General features: G+C 36.5%; 2 protein-coding genes across 2 annotated transcripts; one reads left to right on the plus strand and one right to left on the minus strand.

The window, feature by feature from the left end:
• Window positions 1–1,636: 1,636 nt before the first annotated feature.
• stc2b (stanniocalcin 2b) lies at window positions 1,637–17,466 on the plus strand. The gene is made up of 7 exons (XM_057360968.1): window positions 1,637–1,968; window positions 2,550–2,674; window positions 2,942–3,128; window positions 13,675–13,843; window positions 14,929–15,071; window positions 15,428–15,639; window positions 15,919–17,466. The coding sequence occupies exons 1-7, from the start codon at window positions 1,828–1,830 to the stop codon at window positions 16,307–16,309; spliced, it is 1,368 nt and encodes a 455-aa protein (XP_057216951.1). The 5' UTR covers window positions 1,637–1,827; the 3' UTR covers window positions 16,310–17,466.
• Window positions 17,467–17,929: 463 nt separating this feature from the next.
• bnip1b (BCL2 interacting protein 1b) lies at window positions 17,930–21,120 on the minus strand. Its single transcript, XM_057359972.1, has 6 exons — window positions 20,775–21,120; window positions 20,483–20,575; window positions 19,747–19,838; window positions 19,544–19,645; window positions 19,101–19,219; window positions 17,930–18,967 (listed from the first exon to the last, which is right to left on the minus strand). The coding sequence occupies exons 1-6, from the start codon at window positions 20,856–20,858 to the stop codon at window positions 18,771–18,773; spliced, it is 687 nt and encodes a 228-aa protein (XP_057215955.1). The 5' UTR covers window positions 20,859–21,120; the 3' UTR covers window positions 17,930–18,770.
• Window positions 21,121–22,238: the final 1,118 nt, after the last annotated feature.

Below are 22,238 nucleotides of genomic sequence, written 5' to 3' on the forward strand. Positions count from 1 at the left end.
GAACTATTACTTATGCTCATATTGTTTTAGAACCGCGTGTCCACAACCGGCATAAAAGTAGTCCAAATGATAGCATATTTCAACTCCTCTGAGGTAATATGCTATCCAGAGATATCAAAGATGTCATCTGTTAAAACTATCACTAATAATGTGAACAATCATCATCATGTTTAAAAAAAGAAATGAAGTCAGTTGCATTATGTGAGTTAGTAAGATTTTTCAGAAAATACTTTTTCTATCATATAATAACTAGACTCATTTATTTAGGAAATAAACTAAAATAGTAAGTTTAATGAATAATGTCTATATTTTTTAATGAAACCTTTGGATGATCCTAGTCCTCTTTAGCAAACAAAATTGCCATGGCTTAAAAATGCAGCTGCATGCATTGAATTACATTATAGTATGTCTCCATCTTGTGGTCAAATATGAAGACCACTGAGTCACTTATCACAGGTGATAAGATTTATGAAGGTATACCATAATAATCTCAAACACCACCAACTAGATCAAAACTTGGAAATTAGAAAGCAGTAACAGAAAATGCATTGTTAGTTCTATTCAAAACGCCATAAAGGAATAATAAACAGCAATGAGAAAACATGTGGGCATGCTTCAAGTGTCACTAACCTGTTAAAATTATTATTAAAACTGTTAATATTTCTAGTGATATAGACACATGGTTTTCAACTAATAAGGGGCCACAGGGGACATATATTTGTCACATTTCCCCTCATCAGTGTCTCCATGGTTCCTCTTTGTTGTTGCTTGGCAACCATTTTATCTGGCCGACGAAGCAAACATGGAAGACTTCATGATTAAAATCATCCAATTACACGATATCATAATTATTAGTGTTGAAATGTTATGAGATATCCTCTCAATATTCCTTTTATTACAATCATAAATCGTGTAAATGTGGGGTTTATTAGACACTCCTTTGAAATGGCCTTACAAATATTTACTACGGTAACCGTAGATTCAATAACATACTACTGCACGGTTACTCTTATTGTGTTTAAGTAACTAATACCTTTAAATAACTTTAATGTAAAGCAAAAGTAAAGTTAGCAATTACTGTTTTTAATTACTGTTTTATTTATTCACTTACCAAATACAGATCATGAACTGTAATTTTTGCACTGTAACCAAACTGCTGTAATAATACATTTAAATTGCTTAACTCGTTTCGAGTGGATGTAAAACATTGAAACATTGAAAATAGCACAATAAAAGGGCACGTACAGTCAATTTAATTATATAAAAAAATTTGAGGCAGCAAAAAAAGAGAACATTTACAATGTGTGCGAAACACTGTTACAGTTTGTGTTATGAAAATCCAATTTGTGTCATTCAAGGTGGACATGAGAGGTTATTGGTTCTTGGTTTGAAAAATAGTAAGTGAAAACCTAGCCCTTTATGTGAGGCTATTATGCTATTTGTATGGTAATCTCCTATTAGTTTTAATTTATTTATGATTTGTTTAGCAACTTTTAATGGCACATTTTTAAGTTGAACAGTGTCTTGTTTATTGATTATAATACGAAACCAAAACATAGTTGTGACATTGAGTGGCAGTTCTCGTTGCGTCCGGCAGGTGGCGGTATATCTGCTTGTTCGCATCCAGGCACAGAAACACAGAAGAAGACGCGCAAGAGCTTTTGTTTTCATACTGTGGTTGTCGCGTTAGAAATTATTTATTTATTATTTGAAGGCTTGTACGTCTAATATAATAATCTCGACGTCACTTGACTTTAAGGCTGACAGGGCCGTTTGAAGTCAGCGGTTTGAGTAAATGTAACTTACGTGATTAAATCGTTGTAATAAATGATGGCAGAAGGGAGCAGTAATATGAGCAGTCTTCCTCCCGGAGACCCGCAGCTCATCGCGCTCATAGTGGAGCATCTGAAGAACAGAGGCCTGTTTGATGAGTTCAGAAGAGACTGTCTGGCAGACGTCGACACGAAGGTGAAACCAACGTTACGTCACTTCACAATTTGTATTTACTTATTTTGCGGGGTTTTGTTTTCTCTCTGTGCTTATATTGGCCACACTGTTTACATTGCATATTTACAGGGCATTCGACAGTAGTCACTGTGTTTTTTGGCAGATTGATTACCATTTGTTTTATCATAGTTTTACTATTTTACAAATACAGGAACAGGTGGACAAAGGTTATGGGTTTGTTGCATAAATTAACTTGGCATTACTATTTTATTTTCAATATACGAATAACCAAAAACTCTGAATTTTCCACTGAAAATTTCAATTTTAAGTAATTCTTCTTGTCTCAGTAATGAGTGGAGTTGACCATGTGTATACTACTGGTGGGTGAGCTACCTACCCAGACATCATTTTGGGTCATTAAAGGCTCATTTGCATGTTCGATCCTGCCCTAAATACTTGATTGTAAACTGACTTAAAACCTATGCATAAGTTTTTAGGTTTTACAGCATCTGTCTGCCTGGTTCATCTCTCTGCCTACATGCATCCACCCACCCATGCAACATCTGTATTGTTTACAAATATCTAAATGTATCTCTTTCCAGCCAGCGTATCAGAATCTGAGACAGAAAGTGGACAACTTTGTGTCCAATCATCTCACCACTCAAGAATGGAATCCGTCCATCAACAAGAACCAAGTTAGGAACGTGCTGAGACAGAGTGTAGTTCAGTATGTATCATTTCAGATACTGCGATGTTTTTGTTGTGTTATACTGCATGTTTTGGTTTTGTTGTATTGCTTTGTATATTGCGTTTAATGTTTGAGAATTCACCAAAACATACTCCTAAAACAAAATTAAAGTTTAAATTTACATCTCCAATAAATGTAGTGTATGTGGAAAATGATAGTATCATCACAATATTGGTAGACGTTGTAAATCGTTACATACCTATCAAGTATTTAGTGTCAAAGAAAGACTTGTGTTTATTTACACAGGTCAGGGATGTTGGAGTCAGGTGTAGACCGGATCATTACACAGGTGGTGGACCCTAAACTGAACCATATCTTCAGACCTCACATTGAGAAAGCCATTCATGACTTTCTAGAAGCGGAGAACAAAGACGACGGGCCGTCGGATTCAACCACTGAAGCAGAGCCGCAGGAAACAGCCAGCAACACTGCCGCAAAAACACAATGACTTTATGCTATAGGATATTTGTAAGTCATAAGGAAATGAATCGAACCTCTAAATCATTCAACCATCTAATGGACAATAAACGTGTCATCGATCAGGAAATTAAACCAAGAAATTACTTTGTGCATCTTTACTGATTTTTGCATTTCAAATAAGCACCGTAAAATACAGAATGTGTTTTAGCTACATATGTTTTATTCGATATAACAATTTTTGAGGGATTGCAATGACTAATGAAAACCTCAGTACAATGAAATGATATCTACAATTAAAAAACATGAAGTAGTTTTTTATTTATAATCAACCAACGACATGACCCTTCTTACACAGCTGGATTGAGGAAATGCTTCTGATTTGTTTTTTGTGTGTTTTTTTTTGCAATATGGAACTCATAAAAACATTTGTACAATAAATGTAACTTTGTAACAAAACTTCTAATTTTGTTGGATCATTGCTGTTCAGTTATTGTCATTCATTGTGGGAAATACACTGCATAATGACTTGGCCCGTAAGCGCTTCTGTGACATTTTTAAGAGGTAATCCTCTACAAGCATTTTTGCGATTCCATCTGGACATAAACCTGAGCGAGTACCCTCAAAAGTACACCGTGTTCTGTACTACGCGGACACAGTGTTACATGATTGAAATCATTTGGGGGTAAAGCTTTGTGACCCCCGGACTCCGTTCGAATCTCCGGCATCCCTGTGACATGAATTTCCAGAGGAGGAATTTTTGGTAATGGAGGAGCCTCAGGAGAGGTGTCATGTCCCGGGCCGGGACAAAGGTCGACCGCTGCAGCTTGTTTCTGTCTTTCAGCACCTCTCTGCTGGGAATGTTCAGTACAGTCGGATGCTCGACAGATGCCGGACAGGTTGCTAAAGAGCTGCAGTCTTGTGTCTTGTGACATTGGCTGTTTGTTGAGGTATTTATGTTTAGGTGATGGGTTCTTCTAAATATGAGTTCAGATTCACATATTACACAATTGTGCAGTTGATGGTAATTCATGAATTAAAGGCTGAAAAATGAAAATTCTGTCCTACTCGCCTCAAGTCGTTCGACAAGCCTAGGACATCCATTTTTAAGTCATTTGACCTATCTCTTACTATACTTCACACTTCAAAGCAACATTTATGATTAGAGGATACAGAAAAGAGGACAGTTTATGACATGGTTAATTTGTACATAATTGCAATGTTTAAAGGGGTCATATGGCGTGAACACGTGTTTTTCTGTGTCTTTGGTGTGTTATAAGTTGCCCATGCATGTATTAGACACTTAAAATTGCAAAAATTAAAGTGTCGGAACAAAAGATGCATTCTATCTAAAAGCGAATGCTCACCCAGACCTGCCTGAAACGCCTCGTGTAACCACACCCCCACAAATCTACGTCAGTTCGTGGTATGATTTGACTAAGACTGCCCAAATGTATACGCAAGTAAAGTGGGCGTACCTGTCAGTACAACCTGATGTTCCAAATATGGTAAGAGGCGTCACATTTCCGTCACACGCTTGCAGTACTCGACCAATCACTACGCACTGGTTAACTGGCCAATCATAGCACACCTCGCTTTTCAGAGAGATGAGTTTTGTAAAAAATCTGTGCGTTTCAGAGAGGCGGAGCAAAGAGGAGATACAAACATGCACATTATGTATGTGGAAAATACAGCGTTTACCTTAAATCGTGTATACACATTGCAGTACATCTAAAACAAACCATAATATTCGTTTTAGCCGTGTCATATGACCCCTTTAAGTCATTTGACCTATCGCATACTGTACTTCATACATCAAAGCAACAAGGTATTATTATGAAACTGTGGGATTTCAATATCGTTTCATCCCTAGGATATTCTGTATGTCTTAAGTGTTTTATGTCTTAAGGCCACTGGGTCATCCACAGGCAACTGGTTTCACATGGCAATGTCACACAGTGTTTGTCCACCTGTCTGTTAGACACCAAGTCCATGACACGTTTGCTGTTCATGATAACAAAATATTTAATAGTCCAGGTGCAAGCTTGAGTTTCCAGCTCTGATCTTGGCAACGTTTCTGGGCGACTCTGCCCTGAACCCAGCGTTCATCATGCCTGTTAAGATGCTTTGCTGTAGTTCCTCCCCATATATAGAAACCTGATCTGACTCTGGTTTGAAAGGCTCAGTGTGAACTGAGAGATGGCGTTGAGCTGTCTGCAAGCTCTTGCTTGCTCTGGTGGATTTTTTATACTTTTATCAAATAATACTGTTTTTTCTTTTGTGATTAAAGAGCAAGGCCAATAGGGGGCGTGGTTTTCCTACGTTTGAGAACGTTCACTACAGGAAGGTTTCTTAAATGTAGCCTAATTTTGTTTATTCACAAATATGTTCAGTAATGAATTTAATATTAAAATATATTGTGTGGCCTCAGAAGACCTAGAATAGTGTATTTCTGATAACTTTTATTTTAGTCTTTTTTTGTCTGTGGTCCTCCAGTCCCCTTTAATTTTCATTAGCCTATATGAAAATCGTAGATATTGTTTAAAATGTTCCCCTTTTGTGTTCCATGAAAAGAAAAGTAAATGATATGTGTTTCATGAAGTAAATCTTACTATTTTACTTTTTTTGTTGGACTCTATTTAGCACTAAATTCTATGGCGATGTATTCTATATATTATATACATCGTTAAGATGATTGTGCTGAAGATATAAAATTATATAAAATATCATGAATACGGAATATTGAGATTAAGATTAATACCAGTATCAATTCCAAATACCAGTTTCATTCCCTTTTACATCGCACGAGTTGCGCAAAACATAAATTGTCACAATAAAAATAGCATTTAGGCTATAAGTATTCATTTAATAAAAAGTACTAAGTGGTCGCTCTCCATGTGAAAAAAGTGCACTAAAATACACTTAAACGTGCTCTATTTTCACACACTAATTTTGTACTTAATATACAAAAACTACTCTACTTTTACTTAAACTTAAGAAGATCTAAATGTACTCAACTGTGGCATTTATAAATAATATAATAAAATAGTACTAAAGACTATATTTTAATATATTAACTACAAACTTAATGTGTGAAATAATGAAGTGTAAATAAAAAAGGTGTACAGTACACTACTGTTTTTTTTACCTGGGTCGCCTAAATATATTAGTTACTGTTTTAATTCATTTATTTTTTACTGTGATTTTTAACATTTTTGTTGCATTAAACTTGTAGAATGTTCTATTCAAATAATGCATTTTATTTAACTGAGGCAAAAGAAAATCACTTTTTAGTTCATCTAAAGTAAAAGCAAAAATATTGAGATGCATATCGAGTAAAATATTGAGAGATCAAATAAAAGATATGTCAGCCCTACTAAATTAAACATGAAATATCATTAAATAGATACAGACCAGGTTAACACGTGTGATTTGTTACAGTTTAGCGTATAAAAGGGTCATGAGGGCGAATTCTGCAAATGTATCTATGTTCTCAGTTCTTGTGTTATTCCAGGAATTATGTGCAGATTACTCCACGGGTGAATTAAGTTCTCACATTTCATCCCCCGGCAGCTCTTAACGTGTCGAAAGAAGCTGTCGAATGTTGAAAACTCGCACTGCGAGGAAACAAGTGACACAGCACTTTTGGCCTGGAATATGCGGCAATTAAATCCCGCTGCCCTTGGAGAGGGTTGGTAATGTAGTGTGAAATTGTATGTTCAGGGCATCGGTTGGGAGGAACGTCTCAGTTGACATTGCATTTGTCTTCTGGACATTATAAATCACCAGAGTAATTACTGAGTACAGATGGGGGGGTATGGGGTGTGTAGGAAATCCAACAGCCCGTCCACCCCCAGCTTCTCCTGATTCACAGCTGCTGGTCGCTCTCGAGTTGGCCTTCCAGAGCTCAAGCCACAACAATGAAATCCCCATTCCTCAAGACGTCCTGCTGCATCTGTTGAGTTTAATTGCTCTTTGCATTTTCTCACCCGATGTGGAGGAGATTCATTACAATGGACAACTCACATCAGCCCTGCATACAAAACTTTGCTGCCCAGATGTTGAGGAAGCCAGAGTGAATTGTCTCGCTGGACAGGAAAGGTCATTTACAATGCAGTTTTTATAGAAATACGTTAGCACTTATGTCAATGTTGTGTAGGTTGTTGCCAGTGGTGCTTATACGTAACACATTACAGGTGTTCTCAAAGTCCAGTCATGTTTAGCATCGCACTGCAAACTTTTACCAGCATTTTAAATCTTCTAGGGAAGATTGCTGCTGAACCAAGCAACTTGCTGTTTGTTCAATACTGGATTCGAGCAGATTCCTATTAAACTGACTTTGTACGATAAAATTTCCTAGAGGGTTTTCATGCCTTTTTGGTACGTTACAGAACATTCTGCAAATAGACTGGTGCAGAGATGACGTATTTTTGTAGGCCAGCCCGCACTGGTTCCCTCGACCAAATGGATTTTTCCCATAGACCTGGAAGATCACAAAAAACAAGCTCTGTTATTAACAAAGGTTTACGATATTCACACGTTTTGCCAATCAAGATAATCTTTACAAATGAACACAATATTTCTTATTTTGAAGCCTAAATACATTTGCCAGAAGTAAAAAGCAAACATGAGGATATAAACACTACGGTCGCTCGATATCAACGTCACCACCAACTTTTTCAAACTTTATTAAACCACGTTTTTAGAGATTGTGTCCAAGTTGCATTTTTTTGTGAGAATTTAACGACGTTTAATGTCCCCTCCAAAGGATAGTCGCTTTTAGCAACTTGTTAGCAACCGCCGTTTTTAAGACACGATAAAACTTTTAAAAATCAAGAGCGGGTTATAGTGTGTTTTGTCATAGAATAAACATAAAAATGTTCAGAGGTTTGGTTAACCACACACCTAATTTCAGACATTTAACCAAAAACCCATTGACTTTGGGACTATGGAACCGGAAGTGCTAAAATGCTAACTCGCTTCTGGTTTTTGCCTACAAAAATATGTCATCCCTGCAGTACCCGATACAGGAAAATAGCATAATTTTACATTGCCAGAGCGGCAATTGCCAATGAACACTACTGTATATGAGTTTGGCATTTGTAGCTATCTTAAACAAACCCTGTTGAAAAAACCAGCATATGCTGGTTTGGTATGTTTTGATGCTGGTTTGTGCTGGTTTAAGCTGGTCATGTGCTGGTTTAAGATGGTCATGTGCTGGTTTAAACGGTCATGTGCTGGTTTAAACTGGTCATGTGCTGGTTTAAGCTGGTCCTTAGCTGGTCATGTGCTGGTCCATAGCTGGTTTAAGCTGGTCAAACCAGTATCAAAACATACCTAACCCAGCATATGCTGTTTTTTTCAACAGGGATATTCAATGAAAAGTATAGTTTTAAATCATTCTGTAAATATTTTAGGCACGGAGACCAAATCACAACAACAAACACAATCTCACAGCAATTCATAACTATTTTACATGGGAAACATATTTTCTTAGGCAATATTTATATTGTACATAGGGGTGTTGACAAGGCTCCCAGTTTTGACAATAGCGTTGATATTAACTGTGATTATTCATGTTAATACAACACATATGATAATACTGTAAATTGCATCGGTATCTGGTTGACACTTCAATGTACGCCTGATGATTTTATCCAAAGCTACTTAAAGTGAATTCAGATTTTTCTTTCAGTACATGTGTTCCCTTGAAATTTAACCCATGAACTTGTCATTGCTAGCGTTGTGCTCTACCAGTTGTGCTCTATGAAAAGTCTTTGGGACATTCCACTGTAGATGTCAACATTTGTGTAACTCTATTGGTTGTCTGATTTGGTCAATAAAGTTCGATGTTAAAGAACATGTACACTACTGTTCTAATAAATATAATGAATACAAATACAAGCAGTCTCTATAGATAGTGTTATTATATAATATGGTGTATATTTAATTGTTTTTCGTTTGTAATGTATGGAGTTATACATTGTGAAAGCAAAACATCATGTAAACACACAAATCCCACACACAGCCTTGACCTGCTTCTCTTTCTGGAACATACTACATGATGTTTACGTTCTTTGACATAATAATCATCGTACCTTGCTGTAGTGTTTGTAGAATATACAAGCTGAAGTCAAAGCAGTGAAATGACCTTGGAATATGAGCCCTGCCATCAAAATATTTTAGGTTGAAATTAGACTTTTAAACAACGCAAAGCATTTTGGTAACACTTTACATTAAGGTACCCTTGATGATGCATTTATAAATGTGTTCATTAATGATTAATAAGTAATTTACAAATGCATTATAAAGCAGTTATAACTGCATGAATAAAAAGGGGGACTCTGATGAAATACCTGCCAAATAGTGAGCAGGTATAAAATAAACAACATAACACCCTACAGTGTCCAGTCTGACAGCCTATATTGCAAACAGCATCAAGATAATAATGAACCTGCTTTCGAGTCAAGTAAATAATGAATACATTTATTAAGCATTTATAGCATGTGAGTTAAAAATGGCTCATTATTTGGCAGGTATTTCATTAGAATCCCTCTTTTTATTCATGCAGTTATAACTGCTTCATAATGTATTTGTAAATGACTTATTTATCATTAATGAACACATTTATAAATGCTTTATAAAGGGTACCTTAATGTAAAGTTTTACCAGCATTTTCTTTAACCATTTTTCAGCAATCAAAAGCTGTTAGCATATCTGGCTGACCAATATTTGTTTCAACAAAAAAACATTTAACATGGTATTTAATGTTACCAAATCAAAAGGATCACACTGACATGAAGTCGTTCCCTAAGTATGCACCTCGCAAACATGTAAAGGCATTGCTCTTCAAATGCTTTTTCTATATGTGAGCGACGTGTTTGCTAAAGCTGCACTGGTCATAACATAGGGTTCATGGGTACATGTATTTGTAAGAACGTGTTTGTGGGACAGGGGTCATTTTATGATCAACAATAGGGTTAACCAAGGCTAAAGCCATTATGTTGTGTAAATCCTCTTCAAACCGTGCGTGGGCAAGACATCTGACACACGGAGGCATAAACAGATCTTCCTGAAAGTAAACGTGACTTTCCCAAAAAAGTCACCTGACGCAGGTGGGTATTTACATTTGGGAATGACTGACTAACAACAGTTTCTGACTATTACTCATACTCAGTGGTTTTGTTCCAACCAAGCATTAAACTTTGGTATGTAACTGATGCAGAGGAGCCAGAATGGACATGGATCCAATGGGTATACCCTTTGTGCTACAATTCAGTCAGGGAAAGAAAAGTTAATCAGAGAGACATTTCAAGAATCCCAAACACCTCAGACCTACAGACAAGAGTAGCCTATATTCTGGTGCACTTAAAGGGGCACAAAAATCTCATGTGTTTGCTAGTGAGGTCATGTGTTTATTTATATAGCATCATTCTTGAGCACATTTTTGAAAGTTGTTAGAATTTCATACTTTGTTTGCATATCAGCGGTAATTTTCTCATTATTCAGATTCCTCAGATTATTCATAGGAAGAAAATCCAAGGAAACTTCTCCATTTAAAGTCTCTGACCTGTAATTCTTGTCACAGTTGTTTGTATACTAGTTCAGACACACATCGCTGTTCTCCATGCTTAAGCCAGAAGGATAGCATGTACCCAATTTATAAACACAAGAGCAAACGCCATTGCAAATATAGTAAACATTTACATATTTCTAATAACTTAAACACGTGCCAGCGAGGAATCAGACAGTGAAAAACACTCAAGACATTAACTGCTCTAAATTACCTACTGCAAGCTTAGCATTAACCCGTCTCATTGTGTTTTTTGATAAGGAGACAAAACATATATGTTTCTTTTTTTAGATATATATGAAAATTCATAAACCTGCCAAAATAATCTTAATTAAACACACAGGAGTATGTATTACTCTCGCACTGAAACATCTTAGAATAAAAACCACTTATAGGTCCAATGTGTAATATTTAGGAGGATCTATTGACAGAAATGCAATATAATATACATAATATACAGAGGTGTATAAAGAGCTTACATAATGAAGCGTTAGGTTTTAAGAAAGAGCTATTTCTACCTACATACACACACCGCGGGTTCCCTTGCGTGGAATTCGCCATGTTGTTTCTACAGAAGCCCTAAACGGACAAACTGCTCTACAGAACGCGATTTGTAACATTATCTCCCTCGGCAAAGAAGCGAAAATGCAACGACATCTTAGTCCTGCGTCAGCCACCGTAATGTTTCGAAAGGGAGGGGGGAGGGGTGGACTGAGCCATTGGTTGCAACTCGCAACCTCACCACTCTTCCAATACAGCAAATACATAAATAACTTTAGCAAAGACAAGATTGCTTTAGGTTTTATTTAAATCATATGTAAATCTTGTCCAATTGAAAAGTAAATCTTCACAATTTGAAAAATTCAAGATTTGGCAACAAAATACACCTGTTGAGGACAAGGCAAAGATTATCTTCATGTACAGCCTGAATTTTATAGCACGACTTTAACAATGTGCTGTAAGCAGTCTGTGACTTAAGATTGACGCCAACTATATGCATTTTTTTTTACATTGCAAACCTGCCATCAGAGTGTATTTTCATGCTTTAGGTGTTAATCTGAGTACATTTCGACATGAAGAGCAAACATGGTGAACTGAACCGATGCAAAAGTCAGCTTTCCCCGCCCGCATCCATAAACAACCATCATTCACCACTCGCGGGAGATTAAATCTGTGAACACATTGCCCTTAAACACAAGCTTTATTCTGGTATATGTTTAGTAAATAAAATCCTGTTTCACTCTGAAATAACTCAGTTTAAGCAGGGTTGTAAACAGTGTGGAATCGTGCAATTTTGCCTTCCAGTTCTACATTTACTGACAGATAATTATGGGCTATTCCTTGTGTTTATAACACTCAGCGATGATGCAACAACCAACCTCAATACTAAATTATGTCATTAAAATAAGATGTGTTAAATAAATCATATATGGTTACAATTAGTATCATTGCAGCCCATTCACAAGTGCATTTCCATGCCAAATATAGCCTATAATAAGCTTTCCATTCCTCCTCAGCTGGGGTCTCGTTTCCAAAGCTGCTGCGCTTATTGTGGATGTAGGCCATTGACGGCACTAATGTAAGGATGCCAAGGGGATATGTTTGGTTTGGCAGGAGGCCCCAGTGAAAGCATTCAACTGCCTCTCACCTCGCGTCTCTTCAATGCTCTAGCAGAATTAATAAATAGATCTTGGTAAACAGATGGTCCGCTATACACCTCAAGCAAAACATTGCAGTGAAATCTTTTGCATTGCCTTTTGATGGGGAAAATAACCATAGTTCATTGTATGAAACTGTATCTGGCTCACTGATTTTCTTTGAAATTCTATATGATTTTTATTTGAATGAAATATATATTGGAATATTTATTTAAAATATTTAAAAGAGTATGACAAGAAGACCCCATTTACAGTTTTTCTCGATTGCTAACACACAATTCATGAAACAATTCACCATTTTCTGACAACTATAAACACATTCTCAGAACAATACACCAACGTGTACAAACCCCACACAGAAACAGCCTCGTTTCGCAAAGGTTTGACCATGTTCTCATTCAGAAAACACTATATACATATACTGTAGCTACACTACATATAGCTTGTACAGAATATATCATTTGCGTCCTTTTATGTTACAACCAATGCAACAATAAGGCCATGCCATTTATTTTGGCTCCTGTTTGTTAATGTTTGTTTTTCTGTTTTCAGATTATTTTAGCTAACCATTGGGTTAGGTTACTGACTAACTGAGTCTGGACATGTAAATCCTTATCAGGTCCATGTAATAGATTTACCATGTGTATTCCTAACGGGACATTTTTCCACCGCCACCTGATAGCTGGAGGCTGCGGTACTGTACGATCATATGACTAGGTTGCGATTGGGAATTACAGAGGGGGTTGGCCATACACAAACCCCTTAGAAAGTCAAAACAAAGCTTTGTATATTGTACTTTACTTTGTATACTATTCTTCTGTCAAAATGGGTATGCTCCCTCTTTTATAGGTCATTTTTACCAGCATTTGCCAGAAACAAAGCTCATTTCATTGATTCACCAGTGGGGCATGTTGTCACAGTGACATCCTGCTGTTTATACACTGTTTATTAAACGAAGGCGATATTTTAGAACAAACGCGCATTTTAAATGTAATAAACACCGTAATAAATCAAATTTCAGACAAAACTTTTATTAAACTAAGCAATTGATAAAATAGCACGTAACCTGTGACAACTAGCCCCGGTCTCCCCTCTCCGTGCCGCTGTGGACTTTGAATGGACGCACGGCTGCTGTAGTGTCCGTGACTGTGATTGGTCAACACCTGCTCACCTCCTTCATCCAAACTGACATGAGTTAGAGGAAATATAGGCAGCATCCATTGCCCCCCATTCTCACTGCGCTTCTCTCTTCACCGCATGAACGTCCACACAGTGTATGCTCATCTGAAAGTGATCCAGACGCACGGCACAAACGGAATCCGCAGGTGTAGACAGCGTTGTCATTACCGTCAGAAATGCGTGCTCGGTTTATCATAGGAGTGCTTTTATTTGTACTGGCGGTGCGGCAAACTGGCGCGAGTGAGTCGAGCAGCGCTCATGACAGCTCGCAGGAGAGATCAATGAATATCCAGAAGAGGAGACTGTCTCTGCAGAACACAGGTAAAACTATCTCATGCATCCATCTACCTGTTCAAATGACTTTTATTACAGCTTTATACAACTTTAATGCGGTTTGTTATCTAACTTCTACTTAGAAAGATGACGGAGTCTGTCCGAGGCTACTGCTTTTTTACATAAGTCAGATGGTACTGTTTGCAACTCAAAGCGCATTAAAAAGCTTTTCAATCTAAATCAATAAGATTGTTAAAATGTAAAATATTTTAAATAATGTAAATAACTGTTCGTAAACTTACACGCGGTGCACGTTAAATCTGGAGGGAAAATCTGAATAGATGAGACGGAAAGGCAAACGAGCGATGACGTCACACCTTACGCGCCAAACATAACGAAGGCGCAATGTTTCGAGTATTTAACACAGGTTAATTTGAGTAAGCCTCTTTCTGTTGTTTTTTTTTCTGTTTCTTATCATTTTTTACTGATTTATTTTTGTTCCCCCCTAATTTTCTACTCTTTTTTTTCATTACTGGTATGCTCAACCTAATGATGTTGGTATTTTGTATATTTAGAAATTGAATTAAATGCCTTTTTGTTCGTAAAGTTGAATCATTCGATAAAAAATGTTTCAAGTATTTCGAAACTTTCAAATAGCAATCTGCCAACAGTGTATATATTTACAGTGTCGATCCTTATGAAAACTACTCATGGTTTTATTATAGTAAAATTACAGTAACCATAGATCCATAGACCATGGATAAACTATGGTAATGGTGAGACCATAGTAAATTTGTGGTTACTATGATTTTAATACGAAAAATAGGGTTACTACAGTATGTTTTTGGTCAATGCTTTTATTCAATGTGATGTACATTGCATTTAAAGTATGCATTTTATCATTTACAGAAACATGTTATTAGTTTAATAGTATAATAAACATTCATTTACTTCATTCTTATATTTACAGTGTGTTAGTCACAGATTTTTTGTACTGCACTTTAACCATCATCAGAAACTATGTTAAGAATAATTGTACGACCACACAATAGTTGAAAAATAAATATATTTTTAGTTTTTTTGTACGGTAATACACAGTAAAATGACTGAACTTTCTCTCTTCTGTTCTCCAGCGGAAATTCAACAGTGCCTCTTAAATGCGGGTGATGTGGGTTGCGGGATGTTAGAGTGCTTCAACAACAACTCCTGCGAGATCCGTGGACTTCATGACATCTGCATGAACTTCCTCCACAACGCAGGCAAATTTGACTCTCAGGTTAGATTCTTACTGATCAATCGCACTTCAGAACGATAAGGTCACATGTCACGAATTCAATACTGTGTAACTATACACTCATACTAACAAGAATATGTAATTAATGTGTAATTACCCACTGTGATTGTTATTACATATTAATTAGCAATAATGTAACGTAAACTGTCACGTGTTTAGATATTTAGGCTTCAATAATATCTAGCATCCACTGAGCACCTCATAAATGAGCGCTGGGAATGTGCACATTATACAGTATATCCATATAATGAGACACACTTGAGCTGAAATCAGCGTTTTGCCATTAATTGCGTGTGCAAACGGCTGCGGGTTGACGAACGGCTTATGTATCACCCTAGGGAAAATCCTTTATCAAAGACGCGCTGAAGTGCATGGCCCACGGACTGCGGCACAAGTTCAGCTGTGTCAGCCGCAAGTGTCTGGCCGTAAAAGAGATGGTGTTTCAGCTTCAGCGCGAATGTTACATCAAGCACAACCTTTGCTCGGCGGTGAGAGAGAACGTCAACGTCATGGTGGAGATGATCCACTTCAAGGACCTGTTTCCCAGAGGGTTAGTAGTAACATACATGCGTCAAGTCATTGCATTATTATGATTCTACTCATACTGTATGTTCAACCACCTAAAAATGAAAATTCTGTCATCGTTTACTCAGAACACAACAGAAGATATTTTGAAGAATGTTTGCAACCGAACAACGGCAGTACCCATTCACTTTGGCATTGGTTTTGAGTCCATACAGTAGAAGTGAATGGGTACTGCCATTGTTTGTTAAAAACGAGCCTGCATTTTATAATAACGTGAATAAAGCTTATTATTTTCCTTATTAAGGCCTCACGTGGAGTTGGTGAATATCTTGCTGGGCTGTGGTGAGGAGGTGCGGGTCGCCATCAGCCGTCGAATACGAACTCAGTGCGAGCAGAACTGGGGAGCTCTGTGCGGGAGTCTAAGTCTCTGTGTCCTCAGAAAGGAAGTGGACCAGACCAGTTCCACCCTCGCCCCTGCAACCACCACGGACATCACGACCCCGCCAGGACTCAACGCCAATTCCCTCCCGCCTGCGGCCCTGGTACGTCCCGAGGCTGATGGGGAAAAGATGTGGACGCTCACAGAAGATGCAGATGAACATCCCAATCCGTCCTCAGGCCTTCAGGCCCAACACAACATCTCTAATGCTAATAAACAGCTGAAGAGATTTCTGAATGCCACAAAAAGGAGGTGAAGAGGCCGCTCAGTGCCTTCAGCAGCCCACACATACTTATTTGTGACAGCTATTCTCTATCTCTGCCTCACTCAAGGACATATAAGCTGCAGTGTTTAATGATGACAGGGTATTTCTTGGTTATGAAGTTACATTTAGAGCTGACACTAGTCATTGCTACATTAGTTTTTCGTTTGTTTTGTAGGTCATTTTGTGCAAACACAGACTGGTACAACAATATTCGACGGGAGGAGTTTTACCCTTTGTAGATGTGTTGGTAGATTGTGGACAAAGTGCATTCCTAAGACTGCAGAGAGTATTTGTGATGACATCATTCCGTACGCTCAGTATTTGTTAGCACTGAAACAACAAAAACATTTGGGCGAATGTCTGGGTCACCTTTTACCCCAAAATCAAATTATTGCATCGTCATTATTAACGTAGATGTTTGCAATTGCCATCATTTTAATGGTGATTCTTATTGCAGCGATAAAGCCATTGTTCTGCATTGTGGTGATTTCATTAAGCAAAATATAATTTTGGGGTAAAATACGACCAATCTTTCCAGGTTTCACAAGATTCACTTATTTGGTGAATTAAAAAAGAATGTGTGTGGCCTCCCTAAATATTAAGTACAAGTACAGCCTCATCAGGTGATATAAGCTCTTATGCAGCAAAAGTGCGCAAACAAACGTGTCAACTGCGATGCTGCTTTTACCAAGACATGACATTTTTATTATCAGATATCATATCTTTTTAATTAAACATGATTCATACATGATTAAGCCTAAATAAAGTGTAGTCCAACACACAAACACTTCAAAACAGTATCCAGACCTACCTCATCTCTGTAACATGCGCCTATATTGATATGCTGTGTAATATATAAAAATGGTCATTGCATAGATTCACTCCCCTCTGCAAAATTTATGGTGTTGATCTATCACTCATTTGTTTTATTTAAAATCATTTCTCTAAAGTTATGCATGAAATTTATCTTACGGACTTTTATTTTGAAGTCGGGTTTATCACAGCCACTGTACAGTGCTGTTACGTCAATTTACATAAATGCCTGTGCTATTTATTTGTTGTTGTTTTACTGTTATTTTATCAACCACTCCCACGTTTTTTGGGGGGGATCTGTAACAAAATATTAAGTGTAATCAATAAAACGATTTCCACAATAAATTAAACTTATTCAGTTATTGTGGGTCTTTTGTCGAGTAGACACAATTGTTTACGGTTTCTTTTTTAAGTGGTTACAAATTCGTTTTTGCTTTATTCAGTTTTAATACAGAGGGATGCAATGTGTTTCAAGACTAAAAAACAAGCTTTAAAAATTTTAACTACTTATTCAGAGGACAAAAGCAATATCCTCCTGATAAAACAAGGTTTAGTGCACCACCTAGTGGCTTGACCAGTAAAGACCAAACAGAAGTTTAACAGTAAAGTGTCAAGTAACTCCCAGTTTACAGAAACATGGCACTCAAGGATATTTAGTGTAGGGAGAATAAATTATTATAGGACATTAATTTTAGGACCATCTTTTTTTTTTTTTGCACATTTTGTCTCCAAACCTTCATTCTCACAGTTATTTTACTTCTTAATACTGATTCTCAATGGAATACACTAAACATAATGCATCTTCAACTGTCTTTATTTCTCTATGGTGTTGTTATTTTGCATTACATATTTAGATTTTTCCTATTAACATAATGACAATTAAAATACATGGACAATTAAAATACATGGTAATGAATTTAGTTAAATATAAAAAATGTCACGGCACATATTTCATATTTTTGTCTCGTTTATAAAGCGAAATGTGAACATGCTATTGCCAAAATTAATGATGTTTCATAAAAGTCATACTTTATATCAAAAACTTGATCATCTTCTAGGCTGTAATAGGCCAAATTGTCATTTCCATAACATTCTAACGTCTTATTACAAAACAATCATAGGAATTGAATGTAGTATAAAGTTATACAGTATCTTCGGTGTTGCAAAACTACGTTCATAAGGCACAAACATCTTGCAGATTTTTTTCAAATTCATGAAGATTTCCAACTGTTAGATTTAAAACTGAGATAAAACAATGCAATTGTGCTAAAATAAAATATTTAAATAGAATTAATACGCTTCTATTTTCTACATTAGTAAGCTGAGATTGTATAAATGCATTTTAATATCCTGCCTTTGTGTTGAGAATTTCCGCACTTGTTAATATAAACTAAGTAGTTCAATATATTGGCATTGTGTAGATCTACAAAAGGATAGTTCAATGGTTATTTTCATCCAATTTAGGGAATGCAATTATCAGTCCTGTGGTTGAATGTGCTTCTATTCCCTGAGCAAAGAATTCCTCCACAAGTCATTCTGAAGGACACGCCAGGTTAAACTCATGGAGCCAGTCTTAATTGAAACATTTGCAGAGCACATTACGGAAAGTGGTTGGAAGCAGAGATGGTTCTTTTTTCTGTTAAATAAAGGGGAAAAGCCTTTTCTTCAGAATGTAGAGCACCGTAGCCAGAAACAGAGCGAGTGCTAAAAAGATCAGCAGTTTGTTGGTCAGTTCACGGCGATTATATTTCAGAATGAGTTTTCTCCCCAAATGGATGGTTCCTGTCATAGCTTTAAACTCTTCATTTGTCTCCAGTACAGTTCTTGAAGATGTAGCTAGAAATGAGCGAATGGGGAAAAAAACATTAAAAAATGTAAAAGGAAACTGTAATTTAAAATGTAAAGCCCTATTTTACCTGCTACATTAAAGAAATAAATCACTCAGAAATTGAAACATGGCATCTTTTACCAAGAGTGCTAATGGTCTCTTCGCTCTGCTGCACCTGTTGTGACATCATACGGCTGATGCTCATAAGATTCTCTGTGATGTCACCAGACGTCTGCACCAGACTCTCTTTGGTGGCCTTCCTAAACCAAAAGCAACACGATGAATAAACCATTACATCCATGAAATAAACCACATAATATAAACAAAATAACAAACTATATGAGAGCCGATGGCGTTTAAAGTGACACATCGGAATGTGAGCAAAACGAACATGAATGTTGTTCAAAATATATTTTGTGATTAACACACAAAAAAACACAGATTTCTCCATTTCTTTTATTTATAAATAAACTATTCAACAGAAGGAAGTGCGGATCGTGGTCAAATATTCATCAAATTTCAAATGTATTGAAATGTTTGACTCACTGCAATCTGACAGGAGCTATAAAGCACCTATAAAGTACCTTTGCCTCACAGAATCTCCCCCCTGAAGCAGTTCATCTTTCTCCAAGTTATCAATGGCAAGTTTGCATGCCAGATTGGCCTTTCTCCATGCCACCTGGTTACTAAGACATAATGGCAGGGATTACTTTGTAAATTTAACATTTACGAAATCTTATTAGAAAAAAGTTAGACTAAACGCACACTACACAGATGTTTCTCTAACCTTAACATCTGCTTCCGATGGCCTTCTGTCTCACTCAAGATAGTTTGCTTGTCGGTCTCCCGATCTTGTTCTTTGGCCATCTGTTCCATGTCCTGTCAAGAAGTGTTTCGTTTATTCCGTTTAACACTTAAACTTGCGAAATAAACATATATAAACATATAAGGTTATTTTGTCCATGTATTACTATAAACATTTTTTTTTTGTTAAATGTATAATAACACACACGCACAGCAGTATTTGTTGGTAACTGTACAACCAATTCTGAATAATAGAACAATAAAGAATAATACAACATGTACATAATAAATAGAAATAAATATAATGTAAGAACATAAATATCAAAGCAAAAAGACTTAGAACCCCCACTGAAGAGTCTGTAACACACATTATTTCTTAACCATTACTCCTGAACGTGGAAAATGTGTTATTCAAAGATTCTAAAACATCAATAAAAATCTAATTAAATGATACACATTTTTAACTAATTCAAAATTATGCAGTGACCTACAATATAAAAAATGTTAAATAAACCAACCCAAAACCCTTTGCTTGGATTACAGCTCAGTCTCACCTTAGAATGGAATAAATACATATACTTACACAAAACAACGTAAAACTACTTTGATTACGTACTGCATTATTATTTATAATAATTTTCGATATATAAACGGTAAATGTATAGATTATGATGATAAATCGATGATAAATGACGAATGCGAATAAGAGTTGGCCTCACCTGAATTCTCTGTCTTAACTGGTTGAACTTTTCCTTCACTGTAGAGTTCAGATCCATCAGAACTGCCTGCGGGCCACAACATTCTCTAATGTCCTGACACAAAAAAACATGGATAACATTGAAACATTTCTTAAACAAAACTTTCAATGTGTAACGTTACATTTTATACTGACTGTGAAATTAACGTCGAGTAAGAAAGATAATGACTGCCACATTAATGTTGCTACAAACGTATTATACCACACAGACTAAATATAACCACGAAAGTGTGGTTATGAAAAAGGAGATCTACCTGAATAAGGGCTTTGATTTCCAGATCGTATTTGATCATTTCTTGGCCACATATTCGGACATGAACATCGCAGGAGGACGCCATATTTGTTGTTTTACGGCAAGTCTGAAAGTCCAAAGTTGATCTTTTTTCATAACGCGTTCTCCTGGGCGGCGGCCCTCAGCATGAAATCACGAAATTACGAGTTGTTTTTTATTTATTGGCAGATATACTGCAATAAACAAATGCTGAAGTGTTATTTTTTTCACTTACATCGTATTTAGGTCGAATCAGAAATGATTTAGATTATTTAGTCAGCGCATTTGTAACAAATTCAAAGCTGTCATGAGCAAAGAGACAGCGGAGTGAATACAGTAACGTTACCCGGATGTTATCAGTTCGGGCGGTTGCCAAATTATTTCAGAAAGCAGTGTAATAATTTAAAATAACATACTACATTATATTTAAAGCTTTGCCAGAGCAACACGTAAGTACACGTTTTGAGTATACGTTTAAAACGTTTTATATGATCATGAAAAACCCTTATGCCCAAAACTGTACGCAAGTTACCATTTTAATCACGTTCTGTTAAGTTACATTTAAAAGACCTTGTTAGGTCAAAACAACAGAAAACAATGAAAGTGTTTATATAAACGTTCCTATTTATTTCAAAACTTTTGTTTTTAGTCAGACGTTTACTTTACACATTTGCTGGTTTGTAACATTTGTGACTGCCTGTAAAAACCTAGCTTAAAAGTATGTTTTTGTGATTTACTGTTTTCCACATTAAATCATTCTACATAATGTAAAGTCAAATTTTTTATATGATATCTTAATATTGACCAAGTAAGGCCATGTGAAAGATTGAAACCATAGTATAATTAATTGTTCAAATCTAAATTTGATACTCTTAAAGTCCCAGTGAAAGTAAAAATGACAATTCTTTTTTTACATGAAATTTTGCAGCATTTATACAGTAAATAGCTTATCAATGTGGGTCATTTTCTTTTTAAAATTCATGTACCCTCATCAGTAGCGAACCGTGACATTTGAGCCTTAGCCCTCTGCGCACACGCACCACACCCCCCCCCCCAACACACACACTTACCACAGTACAGTAAGGTATTTTACCTTACTGTGCTTTCCTATAGAAGTGAGAATACATCATTATACCATTACACTTACCACATGATACATTTACAATGCTACTCCAGATTTGAAAAACAACAAGCCGAAAAAAGCAAGACAGCTATCACCGAAATAACACGCAAGACAAATACAAATCGTTACACATATGCATTATGATCGGCGTGACGCGTGTATGTGCTCTTCAACGAAATAATGGACCACATGACAGACACTGCCTCCCAGTCTGATCATGAAACCAACACAGACAAACGTACACAATGCCAGTTTAAAAAGCGACACCTCATGAGAGCGCTCTCAACAAAGAAAACCTACACTAGCAGACAGTAAACAGAGATT

This window comes from Triplophysa rosa, linkage group LG19 (assembly GCF_024868665.1).
Source record: "Triplophysa rosa linkage group LG19, Trosa_1v2, whole genome shotgun sequence".
Lineage (NCBI taxonomy): Eukaryota > Metazoa > Chordata > Actinopteri > Cypriniformes > Nemacheilidae > Triplophysa > Triplophysa rosa.